The sequence below is a fragment of the Jaculus jaculus genome, chromosome 22, assembly GCF_020740685.1.
Source record: "Jaculus jaculus isolate mJacJac1 chromosome 22, mJacJac1.mat.Y.cur, whole genome shotgun sequence".
Taxonomy (NCBI): domain Eukaryota; kingdom Metazoa; phylum Chordata; class Mammalia; order Rodentia; family Dipodidae; genus Jaculus; species Jaculus jaculus.
Window position 1 is genome coordinate 498,536 of NC_059123.1, and position 26,267 is coordinate 524,802.

The window sequence follows — 26,267 nt, forward strand, 5'->3', positions numbered from 1 at the left end:
TTATTTTACTTATTTATTAGAGACAGAGAGATGGGTTGCAGCGGGGAGGGGGAAGTGAGAATGGACACACCAGAGTCTCTAGCCACTGCAAACTAACTCCATGGCCACCATGTACATCTGGTTTACGTGGGACATGGTGACTGGAACCTGGGTCCTTAGCCTTTACAGGCAAGCACCTTATTCACTGAGCCTCTCCAGCCCAAAAAAAGGAATTTAAGAAAACAAAACACAAGGGAAAAAAGGCCAATAACAAGAGGAAAAGATTCAGCTTAGCAGTAGAGATGGATTTTACTGGGCAAAGCCTGAGTAGGACTCTGACCAGACAAGTGGAGAACAGCTTCCTTTACAGACCAGGATTTTTTTTTTAAGATTTTCATTTATTTATTAGAGACAGAGAGAGGGAGGGGGGGAGAGAGAATGGGCATGCCAGGGCCTCTAGCCACTGCAAATGAACTCCAGATGCATGTGCCACCTTGCATATCTGGCTTATGTGGGAACTGGAGAATCAAACCTGGGTCTTTAGGCTTCTCAGGCATGCTCCGTAAACGCTAAGCTATCTCTCCATCCCCTAGGATTTTTTTTTCTTTGTTTGGTTTTTCAAGGTAGGGTCTCACTCTAGCCCAGGCTGACCTGGAACATAGTCTCAGTGTGGCCTCAAGCTCATAGTGATCGTCCTACCTCTGCTCCAGAGAGCTGGGATTAAAGGTGTGCACTGTTTTTTTTGTTGTTGTTGTTGTTTTTGTTTTTTTTTTAATTGGGGCAGTGGGATCGCTGTAGTTCTTGTTCCAGGGCATTCCACCTTGCTTTGAGGGCCTGGGCTACTTCACAAAAATGATCAGACGGGCTGGAGAGATGGCTTAGCGGTTAAGCACTTGCCTGTGAAGCCTAAGGACCCCGGTTCGAGGCTTGGTTCCCCAGGTCCCACGTTAGCCAGATGCACAAGGGGGCGCACGCGTCTGGAGTTCGTTTGCAGAGGCTGGAAGCCCTGGCGCGCCCATTCTCTCTTTCCCTCTGTTTGTCTTTCTCTCTGTGTCTGTCGCTCTCAAATAAATAAATAAATAAATTAAAAAAAAAATGATCAGACGTATGATTTGGGAAATGGTAATTCATTTGCAACTGAGACAGGTAGCCTGGGTCACTTCTGGGAACCAAAAACCCATGCGCTGTAAAGTGGCAGAGCCCAACAGCGGAGGCATTCTGGCTCCCACAGCAGGAGGTCTCCACAAAGGAGCACCCTGAGCAGCTTCAGCCCAGCGCTGAAAGACGCTCAGTTCCAAATCTTTGTCTCGGGCCACAGAATCCAGATCATCTGATGGCCTCTGCAGTCTTCCCACTTAGTCTTTAGTTCTAGAAATAACTAAGGCTTAATTTGCAAAGTATGTCCTTTAAAAAAATTCTTTGTTTTGGTTTTTCAATGTAGGTCTGCTTTAGCCCAGGCTAACCTGCAATTGTAGTCCAGGCTGGCCTCAAACTTTAATCCTGCATGTTGGAATTAAGGATGTGCACCATCACACCAGGCAAAGAGAAAATGAGTGCACCAGGGCCTCTAGCCCTCTAACTGCTGCAGATGAACTCCTGCTGCATGCATCACCTTGTTATTTGCCTTTATGTGGGTACTGGGGAATTGAACCTGGTTTCTTTGGCTTTCCAGGCAAGCACCTTAACCACTAAGTCATCTCTCCAGCCCCCAAAAAATATTTTTTTAAGAGAGAGAGAATGGGCATGCCCGGGCCTCCAGCTACTGCAAATGAACTCCAGACACATGTGGCCCCTTTGTGCATCTGGCTTAAGTGGGTCCTGGGGAATTGAACCTGGGTCCTTTGGCTTTGTAGGCAAACACCTTAACCACTAAGCAATTCCTCCAGCCCTTTTTTTTTTCAAGAAAAATATTTTTTAATTATTTATTTATTTGAGAGAGAGAGAGAGAAAGAGGAAGGGAAAGAATGGGTGCATCAGGGCCGCCAGCCACTGCAAATGAACTCCAGATGCATGTACCCCCTTGAGCATCTGGCTCACATCGGTCCTAGGGAATCAAACCAGGATCCTTTGATTTTGCAAGCAAATACCTTAACCACTAAGCCTACTCTCCAGCCCAAGAAAACTATTTTTAACTGGGTGTGGTGGTGCACAATCCTCTCACCTCTGCCTGCTTAGTGCTGAGATTAAAGGCATGTGTCACCACACCTGGCTTTTAGAAAAATATTTTTATAATTCAGTAAGTTAATGTTTTTCTTCTTTTTCATTACCCACTCTTGGCAGTGTTAGAGTATCCATTTAATATGTCTTACTCAGATCAAAAGCAGCAGCCAAACCACAGGCAGAACTCAAGTACTTGGCATATTTTAGGTTGGAATGCAAATCCACCTCTAACCTGGTAACTGGAAATCCAAGAAGCTTTAATAAAATTCCTCAATCTAGGGAAAAAAAAAACCAAAAAGACTCCTCAGTCTATTGGGGACATCCATTCAAACCACCACACTAGGTCTGCTCTTTGTCAAGTTGTATGTTTCCTTCATATATCCCTAGAGGTCACCTAAGAGTGAAACTCTTAGGTCAGACACAGAAGTCAGGAGTAAGGGCTGCTTCCTTAAGAACTGAAGCAGTCATTATGAAGTAGCCTCCTAGGGCTAGAGAGGTGGCTCGGTGGTTAAGGCACTTGCCTGCGAAGTCTGAAGACCCAGGTTTGACTCTTTAGATCCCATGGAAGCCAGACACACAAGGTGACATAAGGTCACACATGTGCACAGGATGCTGCATGAATCTGGATTGGCTAGAGGCCCTGGTGTGCCAAGTCTCTCTCTAAAAAAAATTAAAACTGAACAAAACAAAACAAAAATTTTAAATGAACACATAAAGAAGCCTCCTAGTGGCTGTTCCTGCAGGGGTCCAGTAAGCCTGTCTGTGTATGGCGTCTCCTGGTGGGGTGAAGACGTTGTCTCTTCTCTATCTGATGCTTACCCAAGGAAATTCTACCCTCATAGTTCTCTTAGGGAAAGTTTGCTTTTGTAATGCACACACTTGGACACACACCTGGCTCACTAGCAGTAATGTGCTTTCCCCTAGGAATAAAAGCGGTGGCTTCGTTCTGTTCGGAGCTGTGCGAGCTCTCTTTGAAGGGCTGTGGCTGTGTCACTGACGAAGGAGTCCTTGCTCTTGCACTCAACTGCCGACTGCTAAGGATCGTTGACTTAGGTGGCTGCTCAAGTATTACTGATTTGTCCTTACAAGCACTAGGAAAAAACTGCCCATTTTTGCAATGTGTTGACTTTTCGGCAACTCAGGTAAATGAAATATAAATTTGACACATACAGATTACGTGTTGTCCCAGTTACTACCACACATAGTCAAGAATAAAGCCAAGTGTGGTGGTACATGCCTTTTGTCCTGGACTGAGGTAGGAGGATCTTTGTGAATTAAGAACCAAAAAAAGTCCAAAGGGCCAAGCATGGCGGCACAGGCCTTTAATCCTAGCACTTGGGAGGCAGAGGAGGATCGCCATGAGCCGGAGACCACCCTGACACTCCACAGTGAATTCCAGGTCAGCCTGGGCCAGAGCATTTGAAACCCTACCTTGGAAAAAAAAAAAAAAGCAAACACTGAAAATGTTAATCATTTTATGCTTTGGTCATCAATAATTTTAATATAATTTACATTTTGCCTTAATTCCTTTTTATTTTTCCCTCGAGGTAGGGTCTCACAATCCTCCTACCTCTGCCTCCCTCTAGTGCTGGGATTAAAGGCATGTGCCACCACACCCGGCTTTGCCTTAATTACTTTATGTAACAAAGCAAGAGGTATGTGTGACCAATGTTTGCTGAATGAGAGGTAATTAAATTATAGCAATAAGACTAATGCATTTTAGAAAATTCTCCTCTCCACAATAAGCTTTTTTTTTTCTTTGTTTAGGTATCTGACAGTGGTGTGTTTGCACTTCTTAGCGGACCATGTGCCAAAAAAATAGAGGTAACTTTAAAAAGTCTGTAAAAATGATGGTAACTGAATTTTATATCCTCAGAAAATCCTCTTTAGACTTAAAAGACAAAAATGCCGTATGTTGGGCATGGTGGCACATGCCTTTAATCCCAGCATTTGGAAGGCAGAGGTAGGGTCACCACAGTTCAAGGACTAAGACTACATAGCAAATTCCAGGTCAGCCTGGGCTAGAGGACCCTGCTTCAAAAAACAAAAAACAAACAACAAAAAAAGATACAGGGGCTGGAAAGATGGCTAAGCACTTGCCTGTGAAACCTAAGACCCCCGTTTGAGGCTCCATTCCCCAGAACCCACGTTAGCCAGATGCCCAAGGGGGCGCATGCATCTGGAGTTCATTTGCAGTGGCTGGAGGCCCTGGCACACCCATTCTCTCTCTCTCCATCTGCCTCTTTCTCTGTCTGTTGCTCTCAAATAAATAAAAAAGTAATGTTAAAAAAAGAAAAACAACAAAAAGAAGATACAACCATATAGTTTTCTAAAAAGTATGAACATGTTTGAGTGTTACAATTTAAATTTATTTATTTGAGAGAGTGAATGGGTACACCAGAGCCTCTAGACACAGCAAACAACTCCAGATGCATGTGCCACCTAGTGCATCATCTGGCTTTATGTGTGTACTAGGGAATCAAACCTGGGTCCTTAGGCTTTTCAGACAAGTGCCTTAACTGTTGAGCCATTCCTCTGGTCCCAAGTAGGTACTTTATGTAAGGTTCAGGAGTGACCAAGGACCACATGGAGCACTCTGAGGCGAAGATAGAAGTTTTATTGTGGGGGGGGGGGCACAGCTGCCAGGACTGACTGTCGGGAGTAGAGCAGTCAGCCTGGGGGTACAGATAGTGGCTTTATAGGCTCTTCAGCTGGGGGAAGGTGAGGAAGGGAAGGAATTTTCTTGTTAGGACAGTAAATCTGTAAATCTGTTCTTTACATTAGCCATATGGAAAGACCAGGAGTGACCAGGTGAGAGAGAAGGGGGCAGTAAATCTCTGATCTCAGGGTGAGACCAGAAGTGACCTGGTGAGAGATAAGGAGGGGTAAATCTCTGTTCCTGGGGCATCGTTAATGGTTGGGTAATTTCTTGAGGAATGTGGATGATCCATTTCTTTATATTTCTCTGTAGCCATCCTGTTTTCTTTTAGGGACTCCCTTTTGGGAAGCCTATTTTGACCTAACACTTTATACTTTAACTGTATTATCTTATTCCCTTATAATTTACCCATTCTCTACTTCTTTACTACAACAAGTAATTGCAGTTGGCATATTTAATCCCCAGTTCATTTTATTGCTGTTGGCAGTGATGAGGTCTATCCCACAGCTTCGTGTGTATTGGGCAAGGGCTCTACCACTATGTTCTCAGCCTAGTCTGCAATTGGCATATGTATAAATTATTTCCTTGTGGTAGAAATGAGTCTGGGGTCATGAGAAAGATCACACAATTCTAAATATTTCAGCCAGTTAAAATTTTAGCTCTTCAGAAGACTGTGCAGCCAGAAAAATTTCAGGCAGATGAGCACACCAACAGAAATGTACTTTTATTCCGTAAAGCAAAGTGAGGGTCGTGTGCCTCACTTGATTGGTAAGAGCTCGGCCGCAGTTATTACATGGCTAGGTTAGATATGCGAGCAGCATGATTATCAGAGGGAAAACTAGAGGAAGGGAGGACTTAGAAACCTCTTGCCAGGTGCTGCAGAATCCAAGTTTTCCTTTCCAGGATTGTTTTAGTCTCAAGATGTGTCTTACCCTTTCAATTTCAAGGAATTGACTCAGGAGAAGCTTCCTGTAATACGGTGTCTTTTTAAAGTCGAGTTTATGACTCATCTTAATATTCCTCACACTAATGAGTTTATAATAGATATGACAGATATCTACAATTGTACTTGCTGTGTTATAGGATAGAGACTTCGGTTTCAATAGACATTGCCCAATTGCTTTATGAAATTACTTAAGACTGGTCTTTCCTCCTTCATTTCTCATTCATTATTATTTTTGTTTTGTTTTGTTTTTCGAGGTAGGGTCTTCTTCTAGCTCAGGCTGACCAGGAATTCACTATGTAGTCTCAGGGTGGTCTTGAACTCACAGCGATCCTCCTACCTCTGCCTCCTAAGTGCTATAATCAAAGTTGTGCACCACCATGCCTGGCTCTTTTTAGTGTTTTTGAAGTAGAGTATCACTCTAGCCCAGGCTGAGCTGTAACTCACTCTGTACCTTTAACTCAAAATGATCCTCCTGGGGCTGGAGAGATGGCTTAGTGGCTAAGTGCTTACCTGTGAAGCCAAAGGACCCCAGTTCGAAGCTTGATTCCCCAGGACCCATGTAAGCCAGATGCAGAAGGTGGTGCTTACATCTGGAGTTCATTTGCGGTGGCTGGAGGCCCTGGTGTGCCCATACTCACTCCGTCTGTCTGCCTGTTGCTCTCAAATAAATAAATAAATAAAGTAAAAATAAAAATGATCCTCCTCCTTTAGCCTCCCAGCTATCCTTTCTAGGTAGACTTCTTGCAGGTGTTCTTTCTTTGTTTTTTTGGTTTTTTTAAATTATTTATTTATTTATTTGAGAGCGACAGACACAGAGAGAAAGACAGATAGAGGGAGAGAGAGAGAATGGGCGCGCCAGGGCTTCCAGCCTCTGCAAACGAACTCCAGACGCGTGCGCCCCCTTGTGCATCTGGCTAACGTGGGACCTGGGGAACCGAGCCTCGAACCGGGGTCCTTAGGCTTCACAGGCAAGCGCTTAACCGCTAAGCCATCTTTCCTGCCCTCTTTGTTTTTTGTATAAATGCTTTCCAAACTTTTCATACCACTACTGTAAATATATTTTTTTCTTATTTTCTTTCCCCTTTTGTCAAATAGGAGATTCATATGGGATATTGTGTAAATCTCACTGATAAGGCTGTAAAAGCTGTCCTGACTTCCTGTCCTCAAATATGTATATTTCTCTTCCATGGATGCCCCCTGATAACAGGTCAGTTTGATAGATTGCTTATATTTAAATTTTGACTTCATCTTGTATCATGGAAAAAGTTCATTATCATTCAGTTCCACTATCCAGTTTTCTTATCTGAAATGGGGGCCATGATGTGCTTATTCTTAACATAGGCTTGTTTTCATTGCTTATATGATGGTACTAGTATGCCTGTCCTACACCAGATGCTAGTCACGGTGCAGGCGGTAGCATGACTCAGCCAGCGTTACCTACCAAAGGATAAAGAGGGCAACATGACATGATGAGAGAGAGAATGGGTGTACCAAGGCCTCCAGCTGCCGTGAACAAATTCCAGACGTATGTACCACCTTGTGCACCTGGCTTTACATGGGTACTGGGGAATCAAACCTGGGTCCTTAGGATTGGCAGGCAAGCACCTTGACCACTAAGCCATATCTCCAGCCCAGCCCTCTTTATGTTTAAAGGCTTCTCTTTAGTATTTTTCTCTTTACTTTTTTTTGTTGTTGTTGTTGTTTTTGTTTTGTTTTTTCAAGGTATGGTCTCACTCTAGCCCAGGCTGAGCTGGAATTCACTATGTAGTCACAGGGTGGCCTCAAACTCACAGCAATCCTCCTACCCCTGCCTCCCAAGTGCTGGGATTAAAGGTATGCGCCACCATGCCCAGCTGAGTTTTCAGTTTTGCCAGATTTTTTTTCCTGTTTTTATAAAGAGAATCTTGCTGTGGTCCTTTATTATATTAATATGGTATATTATTAGGCAGAGTAATGCTCGTTCCCAACCATACCCTAGTGTTCTAATGCCTACCACCTATTTGCAGATGGAGTTAAAGGTAAAAGTCTTAAGATGCCAGGTGTGGTGGTGCACACCTTTAATCCTAGCACTCGGGAGGCAGAGGTAGGAGGATAACCATGAATTCAAGGCCACTCAGAGTATATAGCAAGTTCCAGGTCAGCTTGGACTAGAGTGAAACCCTACCTCAAAAAAAAAATGTTATTTTTTCCAAAGGTGGGATCTCACTCTAGCACAGACAGACCTGGCACTCACTCTATAGTCCAAGGCTGGCTTCAAACTCATGGTGATCCTCCTACCCCTTGCTCTGAAGTGTTGAGATTAAAGGCATGTGCCACCACACCTGGCTCAATATTTTTTTAAATATTTTGTTTTTATTTAGTTATTTGACAGAGAGAGAGAGAATGAGCATACCAGGGCCTCCAGGCACTGCAAATGAGCTCCAGATGCAGGTGCCACCTTATACAACTGGCTTATGTGGGATTTTGAGAAACCTGGGTCCTTTGGCTTTGCAGGCAAGCACTTTAACCACTGAGCAATCCTTTTCAGCCCATCACCAACAAGGCGCTGGGAGATGGTTCAGTGGATAAAGCACCGAGCAGTCAAGCCTGAGTACTCAACTTCAGTCCCACCCAGTGTAAAAAGCTGTGGCAGGGACTGGAGAGATGGCTTAGCGGTTAAGCACTTGCCTGTGAAGCCTAAGGACCCTGGTTCGAGGCTCGGTTCCCCAGGTCCCACGTTAGCCAGATGCACAAGGGGGCGCACGCATCTGGAGTTCGTTTGCAGAGGCTGGAAGCCCTGGCGTGCCCATTCTCTCTCACCCCTCTATCTGTCTTTCTCTCTGTGTCTGTCGCTCTCAAATAAATAAATAATTAATTAAAAAAAAAAAAGCTGTGGCAGTTCCTGTGAGTCCCATTGCCCAGGTGGTGAGATGAAATGCAGACCTGGGAAAATCTCCCGGAAGCTCATAGGGAGTACAGCAAAGGACAGCAGAGCAAGATCCAGACAGAAATCCTGCTTTCAGTGGGGTGAAAAGGCGAGGACTGACCCAAAAGTTATTGGCTAACCTCCACACACTGGCTATGGAATGCATGCACTTTGCACCCTGATACACGTATCAACACATGCGCGCGCGCGCGCACACACACACACACACTTTTTTTTTTGGTTTTTCGAGGTAGGGTCTCACTCTGGTCCAGGCTGACCTGGAATTAACTCTGTCATCTCAGGGTGGCCTTGAACTTATGGCAATCCTCCTACCTCTGCCTCCCGAGTGCTGGGATTAAAGGCGTGTGCCACCACGCCCGGCTCCACATACACATTTTTAAAAAATCGTAAAATGGCCAGGCATGGTGGCACACGCCTTTAATCCTAGTACTCAGGAGGCAGAGGTAGGAGGATCACTGTGAGTTTGAAACCAGCCTGGGACTACAGAGTGAGTTCCAGGTCAGCCTGGGCTGGAGAGATAACTTAGCAGTTAAGTCACTTGCCTGCAAAGCCTAAGGACCCTGGTTCAATTCCATAGTACCTACATAAACCAGATGGCACACACATCTAGAGTTCATTTGTAGTGGCTGGAGGCTCTGGCATGCCCCTATTCTCTGTCTGTCTGTCTCTCTCTCTCTCATAGATAAAATATTAAAAAAAACCAAACAGGGCTGGAGAGATGGCTCAGTGGTAAAGATACTTGCCTGTAAAGCCTCATCACCTGGGTTCAATTTCCCAGTACCTATCTAAAGCCAGGTGCACAAGAGGTGCATGCAACTGGAGTTTGTTCACAGCAGCTGGAGGCCCTGGTGCACCCATTCTCATCCCCCCGCCCCGCAAATAAATAATTTTTTTTTTTGAGGAAGGGTCTTTCTCTAACCCAGGCTGACCTGCAGTTCACTATGTCATCTCAGGGTGCTCTCAAGCTCACAGCGATCCTCCTACTTCTGCTACCCTAGTGCTGGGATTAAAGGTGTGCACCACCACACCTGGCTGGATTCATTTTGTTTGGTTTTTATCCCTTCGTTTTGTTGTTGTTGCTGCTGCTGCTGTTTTTGTGTAGCCCAGGCTGCCCTCAATCTCCTGATCCTCCTGCCTCTACCTCTTCAACAGTTTCCTACCAACATGCGCCACCAAAACTGGCTTTTAAAAGCTGCTTGTTTTGAGAAAGGGGCTCATATAACCAAACTGGCCTCTCTGCCCTTAACTCCTGATCCTCTTCCTTCCACCTCACAAATGCTGGATTATAGGTTTGCACCTCCACACCTATCTTACCCTCAATTTACATATGGAAAAATATTAAATGTCTGATTATTGAGAAGTAATATAGTGTCATTGTTTTCTTCTATAGATCATTCACGAGAAGTCTTGGCACAATTAGAAGGATCAAGAAAACTGAAGCAAGTGACATGGTCTGTTTATTGATGGTCAAACAACTTTTCCAAGAAATGATGTATAAATATTTGCATTTCATTAATTTATTATTACTTAAACCATAACTCTTAAAATCATCTCAACCTTAGTATATACATGTTTATACTTTGAAGTTGGTCAGATTCAACATGTTAATACTGCTGTTGTATATTTGTTTGATGAGCCATTGTTTCCCCGCCCCCCATGGAAAACCCCTCTTGTTTATTTGATTAAACAAAAATTAAAATAAGCTGCATAGGAACAATTTTAAGTCCGAAGAGACGCCAGCTTTGATCTAAGGCTGCAGTAGTTGACACAGCGTCTCACCGCTGCTTCCCCAGCTGCGCTCTGTGGACCACAAAGGTACGTGCGGAAGTGTTAGCACGCACAGGAGGTCGGAACATTTGCTCCCTGGTTTGTCATATACTCATTGCCTGTCATGCCTATGGCTAACAGTTATTTAAAATTTACTTAAAAGTTTAAAAGTACCTTCCTCTTCCTGTTAGCAGTCTGAGGTGACCTGTGAAAATGGCTCACTACTCTCTTGACCCAAAAAAACCCACAAAAAATATCAAGCAAATCAAGGGGTTCAAATCTTCATGTTAACTTTAAGAACACCCACGAAACTTCCCAGGCATCAAGGGTACACGTATCCAAAAAGCCACCAAGTCTCAGAAAAGTGTTACTTCAGAGAAGCAGTGTGTGCCATTCCGACGATACAATGGTGGAGGTGGCAGCTGCGCCCAGGCTAACCAGTGGGGCTGAACACAGGGTTGGTGGCCTAAAGAGAGTGCTGAGTGTCTGTTGCATGTGCTGAAGAGTGCAGGCAGTAATGCAGAATGTCAGGGTATAGACTGGGTTCTCTGGTCAGTGAGCATAGCCAGGTGAACTAAGCACCCAAGATGCGCCACCGTATTTACAGAGCTCACAGTTGGATTGAGCCTTACGTGAGCTCTCCCTGCCACACTGAGATGACCCTCACTGAAAAGGAACACATTGTTCCTAAGCCAGAAGAGGAGGTTGCACAAAAGAAAAAGCCCAGAAAAGGCTGAAAAGGCAAAAACTTATGGGACAGGAGTAAATTCAGCATAAAAATAAATGGAAATAAAAATTTAGAGCTGGACGTGGTAGCACACACCTTTAGTCCTAGCACTTGGGAGGCAGAGGTAGGAGGATCACTGTGAGTTCAAGGCCAGCCTAACACTACATAGTGAATTCCAGCACAGCCTGGGCTACAGTGAGACCCTACCTCAAAAAAAAATTTTTTTTTAAGTTTAAAAGTAAAAGCCAAAAAAAGAGGAAGGGGGAGACACCCCCACCTTAAGGTTTTGGGGAAATTCTCTTAGCCATCCCCTGCTACAGTGGGAGCCACATGCACAGCCAGTTCCCATTCAAGAAGTGGTCAACACAGTGGACATCCCTGGTGGGTTCAGAGAGGTTCCCCAGCCAGGGGAGGGAGTCTGGAGGTGCATGAGCCATTATTTCTGAAATGGTAGTCCTGATTTGTACTTGTTAGTGGAGAGGCTGGTTTGTTTTTAAAGAATAAAAGTTTCAAATGATTCAGTTTCCTTTGGTAATTCATTCTGTGGTATTCCAACTATTCTAAGAGATATTGTCAGGAATAAACTTTAGAAAAACAAAATGTTCTTAGGGCTGGAAAGACTTGAGAGGAAGCTCCATGATGGCAGGGGACATGATGGCATAAACAGAGTGGACATCACCTGGCCAACATCAGATGGACAACAATAGAGTGTGCCAAACATTGGCAAGGGAAAGTTGGCTATAACACCCATAAGCCGGCCCCCAACAATACATTGCCTTCAGAAGGATCCAATTTCCAAATTGCCACCAGCTGAGGACCTGGAATTCAGAACACAGTTTATGGGGGACACCTGAATCAAACCACTACAGAGGACTTAGTGATTAAGGCTCTTGCATGCAAAGCCTAAGGACCCAGGTTCAATTCCCCAGAATCCACCTATGTCAGATGTGCAAGGTGGCATATGCGCTTGCATCTAGAATTGGTTTGCAGTGGCTAGAGGCCCTGGCACACCTATTCTCTCTCCATCTGCTTCTTTGTCTCAAAAACAAAACAAAACAAACAAAAAAAAAAAACCAAAAACCTGGCTAGGCATGATGGTGCACGCCTTCAATCCCAGCACTTGGGAGGCATAGGTAGGAGGATCACCATGAGTTTGAGGCCACCTTGAAACGACTACATAGTGAATTCCAGGTCAACATAGGTGCTGCAGTCAGGTTCGCATTGCTGGTAGAAATCACCCAACTAAGAGCAGGTTGTGGGGGGGAAAAAAGGTTTATTCTGGATTACAGGCTCAAGGGGAAGCTCCATGATGGCAGGGAAAACGATGACATGAGCAGAGGGTGGACATCGCCCCCTGGCCAACATAAGGTATACCACAGCAACGGGAGAGTGTGCCAAACACCAGCAGGGGAAACTGGCTATAACTCCCATAAGCCCACCCCCAACAATACACTCCTTCCAGGAGACGTTAATTCCCAAGTCTCCATCAGCTGGGAACCTAGCATTCAGAACACCTAAATTAATGGGGGACACCTGAATCAAACCACCACATTCCACCCCTGGCCCCCATAAACTGATAACCATATGTGATATAAAATCCCCATAGTTTTTTAATCACTTCTAATGATGTTCACACATCCCCATAGTCTAAGATCTTTTAACTGAGCCATAATACCAAAAAATAACCTAAAAAAAAAAAACCATAATGACACAGAATAAACATTCACACTGCAAAAGATGGCATTGGGCATAGCAAAGAAATATTCAACCAATACAAGATTTAAAACAACCCGGGCAAACATCAAACTCTGTAGCTTCTAGTTCAACAACTCTAGTCAATGACAAATCTCCAAGTCCAATAATTCTAACCAGCAACAAGTCTCTGGCATTCCAATTCCGCCTCTCCAGCTAGGCTACTCACAGTCCTGGAAAACTTCATCAGGCCGGCAGCTTTCCTTAGCAGCCATCTCGTGGTCCCGGCATCTCCACTGCAAGCCACAGTTCATCCTCATGGCTCCATGGAGTCTCCATGCAGACATCCAGCAAACCTGCTTCACACTGCCCATGGCCATTTCCAAAACTCAAGACTGTATTGCAAACTCAATGACCCTCTCTTTCCTGCATTTCTTATACTCCACAATACCAGGTAGGGTGCCAATTTGTTAATCCAGGGGGGAATAAAGCAGACTTTGAAGAACAGGACACTCCTTGAGCACTCAGCCCCCTTCAAAAGAGTCTATATTCTTCCTGTTGCCCCAACACAGGTCAGCTGGCCCAATCTCAAAGGTTGTAATCTCAATTGCAGCTGAACGGGCAGCAGTTCAAAGATTTTTTTTTTCTGTGTCATATCCCTCTGCTCACACCAGTTCATTTCTTTTTTTTTTTTTTAATTTTTATTTATTTATTTGAGAGCGACAGACAGAGAGAGAAAGACAGATAGAGGGAGAGAGAGAATGGGCGCGCCAGGGCTTCCAGCCTCTGCAGACGAACTCCAGACGTGTGCGCCCCCTTGTGCATCTGGCTAACGTGGGACCTGGGGAACCGAGCCTCGAACCGGGGTCCTTAGGCTTCACAGGCAAGCGCTTAACCGCTAAGCCATCTCTCCAGCCCCACACCAGTTCATTTCTATTCAAAGCAACCCTGCATAACGTCTCAGGACATGGGCATAACTCCAAGCTTTTCACACAAATTACCTCTAGCCCAGTCCAAGCAAAGCTCTTTCTCACCGTTATAAGCCAAATCTCACAGTCCACAGTTCTTACTGCATTCAGGTCTTTCAACTCTCAACAGAATAGTCCATCAAGCTGTACTTACAGCACTGCAAGATGTCTCTTAGGCCAAGGTTTCAAATCCTTCCTCATTCCTCTTGAAAATCAGCTCCAAAAGACCAAAGCCACACAATCAGGTGTCTAGCAGCAATCCCACTCCTCAGTACCACTTTGCTGTTGCAGTCAGGTTCACATTGCTGGTAGAAATCACCCAACTAAGAGCAGATTGTGGCGGGGGGGGGGGAGATTTTGGATTACAGGCTCAAGGGGAAGCTCCATGATGGCAGGAAAAATGATGACATGAGCAGAGGGTGGACATCACACCCTGGCCATCATAAGGTGGGCAACAGCAACAGGAGTGTATGCCAAACACTGGCAGGGGAAAACTGGCTATAACACCCTTAAGCCTGCCCCCAACAATACACTTCCTCCAGGAAGCGTTAATCCCCAAATCTCCATCAGCTGGGAACCTAGCATTCGGAACACCTAAGTTAATGGGGTACACCTGAATCAAACCACCACAGTACGTTAGAGTGAGACCCAAACTCAAAAAAAAAAAAAAAAAAAAAGTCAGGTGTGGTAGAACATGACTTTAATCCAAGTACTTGGAAGGCAGAGGTAAGAAGATTGCAAACAAACTCCAGATGCATGCACCATTTTGTGAATCTGGCATTACATGGCTCCTGGGCAATCAAATCTGGATTCTTTGGTTTTGCAGGCAAATGCCTTAACCACTAAGTCATCTCTCCAGATGCCCACCCCCCGCCCTTTTGTTTGTTTGTTTTTGTTTTTTCGAGGTAGGGTCTTACTTACTCTAGCTCAGGCTGACTTGGGAATTCACTATGTAGTCTCAAGGTGGCTTTGAGCTCACGGCAATCCTTCAATCTCTGCCTCTCGAGTGCTGGGATTAAAGGCATGTGTCACCATACCTGGCTTCCAGCCCCTATTTTATTTTTCTATTTATTTGCAAGCAGAGAGAAGAAACACAGAGAATGGGTGCACCAGGGCCTCTAGCCACTGCAAACAAACTCTAGATGCATGCACCTCTTGGTGCATCTGTCTTTACTTGGGTACTGGAGAATTGAACCTGAGATTTTAGGCTTTGCAAGCAAGCACTTTAACCACTAAGCCATTTCTCCAGCCCCATGCCAAGCTTTCTAAAATATTTTTTAAAATTTTTATTGTTTATTTTTATTTATTTGAGAGCAACAGACAGAGAAAGAAGGCAGAGAGAAAGAGAGAATGGGTGCACCAGGGCCTCCAGCCATGGCAAACAAACTCCAGATACATGCGCCCCCTTGTGCATCTGGCTAACGTGGGTCATGGGGAATCGAGCCTCAAACCAGGGTCCTTAGGCTTCACAGGCAAGCACTTAACCGCTAAGCCATCTCTCCAGCCCTTAAAAATACTTTTATTGCTGGGTGTGGTGGCCCATGCCTTTAATCCCAGCACTCGGGAGGCAGAGGTAGGAGGATCGCCATGAGTTTGAGGCCACCCTGAGACTACATAGTTAATTCCAGGTCAGCCTGAGCTAGAGTGAGACTCTACCTTGAAAAACCAAAAAAAAACCCCACAACTTTTATTTATTATTTATTTGCAAGAACAGCAAGAAAAAATGAGCATACCAGGACCTTCTGCTACTGCAAATGAACACCAAACACATGTCCCACTTTGTGCATCTAACATTATGTGGGTACTAGGGAATCAAACCCAGGCCATTAGGCTTTGCAAGCAAATACCCTAACCACTGGACAATTTCTCCATTCCCCACACTCCCTTTTTATTTTTTAAAAATATTTTAGGGATGGAGAGATGGCTTAGTGGTTAAGCACTTGCCTGTGAAGCCTAAGAACCCCAATTTGAGGCTCGACTCTCAAGGACCCACTTTATAGCCAGCTGCACAAGGGGGCACACGCATCTGGAGTTCATTTACAGTGGCTGGAGGCCCTGGCGTACCCATTCTCTCTCTCTCTCTCTCTACCTCTTTCTTTCTCTGTCACTCTCAAATAAGATAAAAATAATTTTAAAAAATATTTTATTACTTGTTTATTTGACAGAGAAAGAGGGGGAAGAGAGAGAGAGAGAATGGGCATGCCAGGGCCTCCAGCCACTGCAAATGAACTCCAGTCATGTGTGCCCCCTTGTGCAGCTGGCTAACGTGGGTCCTGGGGAATCAAACCTGGGTCCTTCGGCTTTGCAGGCAAATACCTTAACTGCGAAGCCATCCCTCCAGCCCCACACCCCCTTTTTAAAAGGCAGATTCTATCTCTAGCCTATGCTGTGGAACTCACTTTGTAGCCCAGGCTGGCATCAGGGCAACTGAACTCATGGTGTACCCACACCAAGCTCAAGGCTAGCCTAGACTAAATGAAATACTGTATCAAAGAAACAGAAGAAAGAAAAAAGAGCCAGGTGTGATGGCACATCACTAATTCCATCACTAGGGAGGGAGAGGTAAGGGAATTGTTGTGAATCTGTGGCCAGCCTGGAACTACAGAATGAATTCCAAGTCAGCCTAGGCTGGAATGAGACCATACCTTGGAAAACAATATAAAGAAGCCAGAGTGGTGGTGCACGCCTTTGATCCCAGCACTTGTGAGGTAGAGGTAGGAGGATCGTTGTGCATTGAAGACCAGCCCGAGACAGAAAAAAAGAGAGAGAATTTGGACTTCAGAGATGGTTTAAGTGCTTCATGGTACCTCTGTTTCAGCCTTCTGAGTGCTGGGATTAAAGGCTTGTCCAATATAGCCAGTTTGACTTTTATTTATTTGAGAAAGTATGGCATTCCAGAGCCTCTTGCCACTGCAAATGGACTTCAGATGCATGTTCTGCTTCGTGCATCTGGCTTTACATGGGCACTGGGGAATCAAACCTCAGCCATCAGGCTTTACGAGCAAGTACCTGTAGCCCCTGAGCCATCTAACCAACCCATTTCTGGACTGCTTTAATTGCATGTTGCCTTCATTGAGGATTGCCTTCTGTAGTCATGTTCACAAAGCTGTAAAATCAGACAGAAAATAATAGACAGGGGCTGGAGAAATGGCTCAGTGGTTAAAGGTACTTGCTTGGAAACCCTGATGATCCAGGTTTGATTCCCCAGCACACATGTAAAGCCAAATGCACAAAGTGGCACATGTATCTGGAGTTTGTTTACAGTGGCAGAAGGCTGTGGCATGCTCATGTTCACTCTCTCTGCCTCTCTTTAACCAAATAAGGCGCTTGCTGGCAAAGCCAAAGGACCTCGGTTTGATTCCCCGGTACCCATGTAAAGCCAGATGCAGTGACAAGAGGCCCTAGTGTGCACATTCTCATTCATTCATTCTCTCTCTCTCTCTCTCTCTCTCTCTCTCCTTCTTTCTGTGTTTCAAATAAATAAGTGAGTTTTTTTAATGCTTTAAGCTGGATATGGTGGCTCATGCCTTAACCCCACACTGGGGAAGCAGAGGTAAAAGGATCACCATGAATTCAAGGCCACCCAGAGACTACATAGTGAATTCCAGGTGAGCCTCAGCTAGAGTGAGACCCTACCTCAAAAAACAAACAAATAAAAAGCTTTAAAAAGAAAGTACGAATGTACCACAGAAAGCTCAGAGTCACCTGTGCCTATGGCTGCTAGCCAGGTAACACACAGGCAGGTGCAGCTCATCGACAGGAGGAGATTTGGGTCATGCTGTCAAGGCTTGTGCAGCAGAAACGTGTGTTTTCGAGTACCATCTGGGTCTGGTTCTTTTGTTAAATTTCTTCTACTACAGTCTTATTTGAAAAAAAAAATGCTTTTTAAAGAAATTAAGTGATAGTTTATTCTAAGCCAAAAATAAGTGACCAAGGGCAGAAGAGATGGCTTAGTGGTTAAGTGCTTGCCTGTGGAGCCTAAGGACTCCAGTTGGAGACTTGATTCCCCAGGACCCACTTAAGCCACATGCATAAGGTGGCACACGCATCTGGAGTTCCTTTGCAGTGGCTGGAGGCCCTGGCGTACCCATTCTCTCTCCATCTGCCTCTTTCTGTCTGTGTCTGTCTCTCTCAAATAAATAAATAAAAATAAACAAAGATAAGTGACCAAGACCCAAGAACACAAATTCAGGTTATTCTGAATGACATGCTGCTCTGTTGATAGACTACAAGAACTTTTTCTTTTTTTGAGACAGGATCTCATTCTAGCCCAGACTAGCCTCAAATTCACTGTGATCCACCTACCTCAGCCTTCTAAGTGCTAGGATTATAGGTGTGAGCCACCACATCCACCTATGAGACCTCTTATAGTCATGACTTTGTCATAATTATAGACAAAAACTTCTTTTAGAAAACAACCTCTAGCCAGGCGTGGTGGCTCACACCTTTAATCCCAGCACTTGGGAGGCAAAGGGAGGAGGATCGCTGTGAGTTGGAGGCCACCCTGACACTACATAGTGAATTCCAGGTCAGCCTGGGCTAGAGCGAGACGCTGCCTCAGAAAAACAAAAAACCTCTGGGAGGGCATGGTGGCACATGCCTTTAATCTCAGCACTCTTGAGGCAGAGGCAGGAGGATTACTGTGAATTTAAGGCCAAGCTTACACTACATAGTGAATTTCAGGTCAGCCTGGGCAAAAGCAAGAGCATACCTCAAAAAAAAAAATAAATAAATAACAACAGCCAGGGGCTGGAAAGATGGCTTAGTGGTTAAGCACTTGACTGTGAAGGATCCCAGTTCAAGGCTCGATTCCCCAGGACCTACATTAGCCAAATGCACAAGGGGCCGCAGGCGTCTGGAGTTCCTTTGCAGTGGCTGGAGGCCCTAGCGGGCCCATTCTCTCCCTCTCTTTCTCTCTCTCTCTCTCTGCCTCTATCTATCACTCTCAAATAAATAAAAATAAAAATAAATTTTAAAAAAACAGCCAGGCATGGTGGCATACACCTCTAATCCCAGCACTCAAGAGGCATAGGTAGGAGGATCGCAGTGAGTTTGAGGCTATCCTGAGACTACATAGTGAATTCCAGGTTAGCCTGAGCTACACTGAAACCCTACCTTGAAACACCAAAATAAATAAATAAATAAATAACAACCTCTGGGCAGGAGAGATAGCTTAGCAGTTAGATAGCTTAGCACTTGCCTGCAAAGCCAAAGTACCCAGGCTCAATTCCCTAGTACCCACGTAAGCCAGAGGCACAAGGTGACGCATGCATCTGGAGTTCACTTATAGTGGTTCATGGCCCTGGGGTGCCCATTCTCTCTAATAATAAATAACTAAAATTTAAGAAAAAGAAAACATAGAACATTAAAAAGAAAAAAGAAAAAAAAAATCTCTGCATCAGGCATGATGGTGCATACCTTTAATCCCAGCACTCAGGAGGCAGAAGTAGGAGGATCACTGTGAGTTTGAGGCCAGCCTGAGACTACATAGTGAATTCCAGGTCAGCCTGAGCTAGAGTGAGATCCTACCTTGAAAAAAAAAAAATCAAAAAATAACAAGAACAAAATATCTCTGGGTATGGTAGTGTACACCTTTAATCCCAACACTCAGGAGGCAGAGGTAAGGTAGGAGGATTGGAGTGAGTGTGAGGCCAACCTTGTCGGGAGCCATAGAGCTAAAGCCTCTCCATTTTGCCTGGGCCTGCTCATAAGCTGACTCATTGCTCAGAAAGCTGGTCCATCCAGCTTTCTGTTAGGTACTTCTGCAACGCCGGTCAGCAGACTGCCTACAGAATCTTGTCTTTTGCAAAAGGCCAGTTTATGGTCAGGATGTGAAGCCTGGTGCAGTCAGGATGTTAAACCATTGAGGCAAGATTAGATGAACACCTAATTACATCCCCTCTAGGTTTCCTGACAATTACAAAGCCCTAAATCACGTCAGCCAGTTTGTTCCCCCACTTTTCTTCCCCTATATAACCACTGTGTAAAAAATAACGACTCTGAGGCCTTGACAAACATCTAGCATGGTCTCCTTCTTGTGTCTGTTTGCCTTTATATATATATATATTTTTTAAATTTTTGTTTATTTATTTATTTGAGAGCGACAGAGAGAAAGAGGCAGATAGAGAGAGAGAATGGGCGCACCAGGGCCTCCAGCCACTGCAGACGAACTCCAGACACGTGAGCCCCCTTATGCACATGGCTAACATGGGTCCTGGGGAATTGAGCCTCGAACCGAGGTCCTGAGGCTTCACAGGCAAGCGCTTAACCGCTAAGCCATCTCTCCAGCCCCTGTTTGCCTTTTTTCATTCAGGTTCATTTCCCCCTCGTTATGTGTTCAACCCCCGCTGGCCAGGGCACAGCCTGGCACTACAGAGTGATGTCCAGTTCAGTCTGGGCCAGAGCTGTGCGTTGTTATGCCCAGATCACGGAGTCCCCTCAGACCACCAGGAAACTTGGACACATACACAAGAGCAAAGAGCTTTATTTGGGGCTGAAGCTCAGACTCCAGACTTTACCAATGCAATGGGTCCACCCAAGGGCCCCGAATAGCGTCCGGGAGGAGCTTTTATTATGTTCAAACAAAGAAAAGGGGAATTTATAACTTAGCAGTTACATGATTGGTTGACATTTAGCAAGAGTATATATGTTGCAGCCAGGTGTGGTGGCTCACGCCTTTAATCCCAGCACTCGGGAGGCAGAGGTAGGAGGATTGCCGTGAGTTCGAGGCCACCCTGAGACTCCATAGTGAATTCCAGGTCAGCCTGGGCTAAAGTGAGACCCTACCTCGAAAAACCAAAAAACAAACAAACAACAAAAAAAGAGTATATATGTTGCAAGCTGATTGGTTACATAGTAGCTGAGGACCGTTAAGCAAACTTATCTATAGTCACAAGAGCCACAGGAGTGTATACCATCTACTTGGTCCTTTTTGATTGGCCCATTACAGGGATTATTTTGAGTACTGAGCAGTTTGTGGTTGTTTTTCCCAGTAACTGCAAAGTGTGTGTCAGTAACTTGGGCCCTGCAGGGCAAAAGAAACTTAGGCCTATTAATATCTTTAAAGTCTGTCGTGGCGTTACTTTGGTTTGGGCTCTTCATTGCCCCCTCTGCTTGTAACTTAAGAGAACCCAATCTTGGGTCCTTATTAGGGGAGAGGTAGCAAGAGATGGTACTGTGTCCTAAGCACCATGAGTTGCACTGTGTTGATTTGCTCCCTGACAAAGGAGATTAATTTATTGATTATGCAGGGTCCTAAGGTTAATAATAATAATAATAAAACCAGGGGTCCAGCCAGGGCTGAAAGCAAGATTGTCACCAATTTTGATTTTGTTGTCTAGCCTTAGCCCTTTCCAATGAGGCTTGAGGGTCTTGCAGATCACTGAGTTTGAGGGCAGCCTGAGACTACATAGTTAATTCAAGGTCAGCATGGGCAAGAGAGAGAAAGAGGGAGAGAGAGAGAGAGAGACCCTATCTAAAAAAAAACCAATGCTGGAACCCACCAGCTACAATGGTTCAAGCCTGAATGGGAGTGAGGATTAAAGAAAGACAAGAGACAATGGGGCTGGAGAGATGGCTTAACAGTTAAGATGCTCCCCTGCAAAGGATCAAAGTTCGATTCCCCAGGACCCACATAAGCCAGATGCACAAGTGGGTGCACACATCTGGAGTTTGTTTGCAGTGGCTGGAGGCCCTGGTGCGCCCATTCTCTCTCTCTCTCTTTCTCTCCCTCCCTCATTTATCTGCCTTTCTCTCTCTCAAATAAATAAATAAAAATAAAAATATTTTTAAAAAAAGAAAGACAAGAGTACAAGCAAGGACTCCAGACAAAGGCTGAAGCCCTGTTTATTTCTCAGCAGTCCCTTTTATAAGCTCTTGCAAACAATAAGCCAATGTACAAAAATATTTCATGACCTTTACACAAGTTTCTATCAAAACAACTTCTTCCTATTACAGAGTCACACACCTCGACCACTTCTCAGTGCAAAAGTTATTCAAAGGTTGGGAGACAGACAGACACTCTGTTCCTAGCAATAACTTCCTCATACAAGCACACGAGTTAAGGGATCGGTCAGCTCTTGCCAGAAATACTGAATTTACACAATCTTCTTGCTTGCAGGTGCAAAAAATCTGACTGCCACACAACCCAACACTACAGATTCAAGGCCAGCCCAATGGCTCCTGATAAACCAAAAAACAAAAGAAAAGAAGAAGAGAGGAGAGGAGAGGAGAGGAGAGGAGAGGAGAGGAGAGGAGAGGAGAGGAGAGGAGAGGAGAGGAAAGGAAAGGAAAGGAAAGGAAAGGAAAGGAAAGGAAAGGAAAGGAAAGGAAAGGAAAGGAAAGGAAAGGAAAGGAAAGGAAAGGAAAGGAAAGGAAAGGAAAGGAAAGGAAAACACTTACATACTGCAATGCAAAAGCATAGAAATAAGACTGGGCATGGTGGTACATGCTTTTAATCCAAATACTTGGAGGCTGAGGAAGAAGAAGAGTGTGAGGCCAGCTTGGGCTAGAGTGAGACCATCTTGGGGAAACAAAATTAAAATAAAACCTAGAAATGATCTGACTTTAGGAAAATTTGTTGATCTTAATAACAAGGGTCTGCCTGGGCTAGAGTGAGACCCTACCTTGGAAAACAAACAAAGAAAAAAGGATCTGGGGCTGGAGAGATGGCTTAGCAGTTAAGGCACATGCCTGTGAAGCCTAAGGATCCAGGTTCGATTCTCCAGGCCCCACGTAAATCAGATGCACATGGTGGCACATGCATCTAGAGTTTGTTTGCAGTGGCTAGAGGCCCATTCTCTCTCTCTCTCCCTCTCTGTCTCTAATAAATAAATAAAAAGAAAGTCTTTTTTTTTTTTTTAAAGGATCTGTAAGCAGGTAAATGAGCATGGGCTTGATTGAGGCAACAAGTTAAAACTGAGTCTCCAGGGTTATTCCCTCAGTGAAAAGGCAGGCAAGAAAAACAACTAAAACTTACCTAGGTCCTGACAGAACAAGACTCTTCTGTAAAGATACAAGCTTACCCCCATTTAGATTCTGAGTCAAACAAATATTGCTTTCACATTCAGATTATTCCTAACCCAGAAGCTACCATATATACTTCCCTCTGGGATGTCTGGCAGGCACAAATCAAATCCTCTTGGTACAATACACTGTCAGTTCAGGCCTCAGGTAATGTCCCACCGAACATGTGGCGGTTTGATTCAGACGTATCCCATAAATTTAGGTATTCTGAATGCTAGGTTCCCAGCAGATGCGATTTGGGAATTAACACCTCCAAGAGGCAGTGTATTGTTGGGGACAGGCTTATGGGTGTTATAGTCAGTTTCCCCATGCCAGTGTTTGGCACACTCTCCTGTTGGTATTGTCCACCTGATGTTGCCCAGGGGGTGATGTTCACCCTCTGCTCATGCCATTTCCCCTGCCATCGTGGAGCTTCCCCTCAAGCCTAAAAGCCAAAATAAACCTCTTTTTCCCACAAACTGCTCTTGGTTGGGTGATTTCAACCAGCAACATGAACCTGACTGCAATACTCATAATATCAGATTAGAAAACCCACACAGCAATAAACTACCAAGATGAGTATCTGTACATAATTATCCTGAAAGCAAAAAAGATCTTCCAGTGCTTTTGATACAAGTTTCTTACTGGGTTATGTCGTTGGCCAAGATACTTACACTCCACTCATCTTGGCAGCAATCTCAATAGCTGCACATCCACTGCCAAGATCTAAGACAGATTTTCCTCTAACACTGTCAGGGTTGTCCAAGAGATACCTACATTAGAGAAGGAGAAAATGTCTCCAAAAGAAGAAAAAAGATCAATGCCTGACATGGTGGCACATGCCTTTAATCCCAGCACTCAGGAGGCAGAGGCAGAATTGATCACTGTGAGTTCAAGGCCACCTGAGACTACAGAGTGAGACTGGCAGATCCCCGGCCAGCTAGTCTAACCTAATTGCTGAGCTCCAGGCCACTGAGATATCTTGCCTCAAGGAGGAGGTGGACATATTCCTGATGATGACACCCAGATGGGACAAGTGAAAATTTGCCTTTGCTTCAGACTCTGCTGTCAGGACCCATTTGGCTGGCCTTGAAGCCATATCTCTGGGACGTTTGGCAACAAGACATTAGCACCTACATATAAGCAAGATTATGTATATTCAATGTTACTGATAAGAGCTGGCCATTCCTTAAGATTTATGCCGTATTGCTGGGATCAAAGGATTTGTTTCCCACCTTGGGATAATCTTTTGTACGGAGAAGTAATTGAAGTGCAAAAACTCTGTAACGGAAAGGAGTTGTCTTGATAGAAACTTGCTGTTTAGAAGATATAAAAAGGACTGCTGAGAAATAAACAGTGCTTCAGTCCTTGCTTCAGTCCTGGACTGGATTCCTTGCTTTCATTCTTTCTCCTGTCTTTCTTAAATCCTCACTCCCCATCAGGCTCAAACCCTTTCAGCTGGCAGCCTCCGACATGTAGCTATATGGAAAAAAAGAAAGAAAGGAAGAAAGGAAGAAAGGAAGAAAGAAAGAAAGAAAGAAAGAAAGAAAGAAAGAGAGAGAGAGAGAGAGAGAGAGAGAGAGAAAGGAAGGAAGGAAGGAAGGAAGGAAGGAAGGAAGGAAGGAAGGAAGGAAGGAAGGAAGGAAGGAAGAAACAGAAAGCCAGGTGTGGTGGCACTCGGGAGGCAGAGGTAGGAGAGTCGCTGTGAGTTCGAGGCCACCCTGAGACTAGTGAATTCTGGGTCAGCCTGAGCTAGAGTGAGACCCTACCTCAGGAAAAAAAAAACAAACAAACACAGAGAAGGGTGGGTTTAAAAATGCAGAATTAATGGCTGGGTGTCCTTAATCCAAGCACTGAGGTAGGATTGCCATGACTCCAAGGCTAGCCTTAGACTACATAGTGAATTCCAGGTCATCGTGGGCTAGAGAGAGACACTACCTTAAAAAAAAAAAAAAAAAAAAAGGTTAGAGAGATGGCTAAATGGTTAAGGCACTTGCCTGCAAAGCCAAAGGGCCCAGGTTCGATTCCCCAGGACCCATGTAAATAGCAGCTAGAAGTCCTGGAGCACCCATTCTCTCCCTCTCTCTCAAGTAAGTAATTTGTTTGTTATTTGTGATAGGGTCTCGCTCTAGCTCAGGCTGACCTGGAATTCACCATGTAGTTTAAGGGTGGCCTCAAACTCACGGCAATCCTCCTACCTCTGCCTCCCAAGTGCTGGGATTAAAGGCATGCGCCACCACGCCTGGCTAAAAATATTTTTTAAAAAAGCAGAATTAAGCATGAGACCAGTGTGATGTTGGGGGAGGAGTAGGAAGATAGTTTGAATACAAAACAAAATGAAATTCAGAAGCTAAGTCTATCTAAGGTCTACATATGATGTCAGTGAGCCTCAGAGAAGAGAAAATCCTGCCTTTTTATCTACAGGAGAGGCAGCTCTGGGTGAGTGACATTACAGGCTAAAGCAAGACAGCTGAAGGGCTCTTTAGGGTCAGTCTAGGCACTTGGTGCTTGGCCATTAGCCTTGTGCCCTAAGCCTGAGCTTATGAGGGAGGGAGACTTCTGGATCTTTATGGACATGTTGATTCTGAACAACAGCCCCTGGGATTCTTTTAGGCTGGGAGCTGTATTTTGGGAAATACCACAAAAATCTTACCTAAGAAGGCAAAACTATGCAACCAAGAAATGAAAGATACAACTAAGCAGCTGAGATAAGGAAACAGTAAGATTTGGGGTGGGGGCTTCAGGAGTCCATCACTTCATTTCTGTGACCAGATGCCAGCCGGGAGTGAACGTGGAAGAGGAAGGCTTGCTCTGGCTCCCAGCTGGACAGGGCCGTCCATGTCCATCAAGGCAGGATGGCAAGCGGAGCTGTCATGGTGGGTGGGTGGGGGGCACAGGCCTTGAACCCCAGCATTTGGAAGGTGGGGCAAGAGGACGACTGTAAGTCCAAGCCACTCTAGGGCTACAAAATGAGCTCCAGGTCAGCCTGAGCTTGAGTAAGGCCATACCTCAAAAATCAAACACAAGAAATGTGAAGCTGCTTGCTCACATCTGGGTGGATAATGAAGCGGGAAATGAGAATCCCAGGACTCGGCCAGCTTTCTCCTCTTTCCTTTCACTCAGATTGGGAACCAAGGTATGGAATGGTGCCACTCCCTCCTCAGTTAAACATCACTGAAAATGCCCTCACAGACACACCTACAGGGTGTCTCCTAGGTGACTCCAAGAGCCCTGAAGTTGACAGGAGTGACTATGACGGAGTTGAAGAGAACTGTTTGCTTTCTTTTTTTTTTTTTTAAAAAAAAAAAAAAACCAAACCTTTTTTTGTTGTTTACTTGTCCCTGAGGATGTGCTGAGAAGCAACCTGGTGCAGGTGAAGGTGCAGAAAGAGGCATCCTGTGATGAGGGTGGTGCTGGCACTAATGACTATGACGTGGAGC

General features: G+C 44.9%; 1 protein-coding gene across 3 annotated transcripts in view; it reads left to right on the forward strand.

Annotated features, from left to right (window-relative positions):
• Nucleotides 1-10,384, forward strand: part of Amn1 (antagonist of mitotic exit network 1 homolog) — a 32,179-nt gene extending 21,795 nt beyond the window's left edge. For all 3 annotated transcript variants that reach the window (XM_045139573.1, XM_045139575.1, XM_012950097.2), the window contains exons 4-7: nt 3,064-3,281; nt 3,907-3,963; nt 6,840-6,951; nt 10,061-10,384. In XM_045139573.1, coding sequence (XP_044995508.1) covers nt 3,064-3,281; nt 3,907-3,963; nt 6,840-6,951; nt 10,061-10,134 — 461 coding nt within the window. In that variant the 3' untranslated portion in view covers nt 10,135-10,384. The remainder of the gene's footprint in view (nt 1-3,063; nt 3,282-3,906; nt 3,964-6,839; nt 6,952-10,060) is intronic.
• Nucleotides 10,385-26,267: the final 15,883 nt, after the last annotated feature.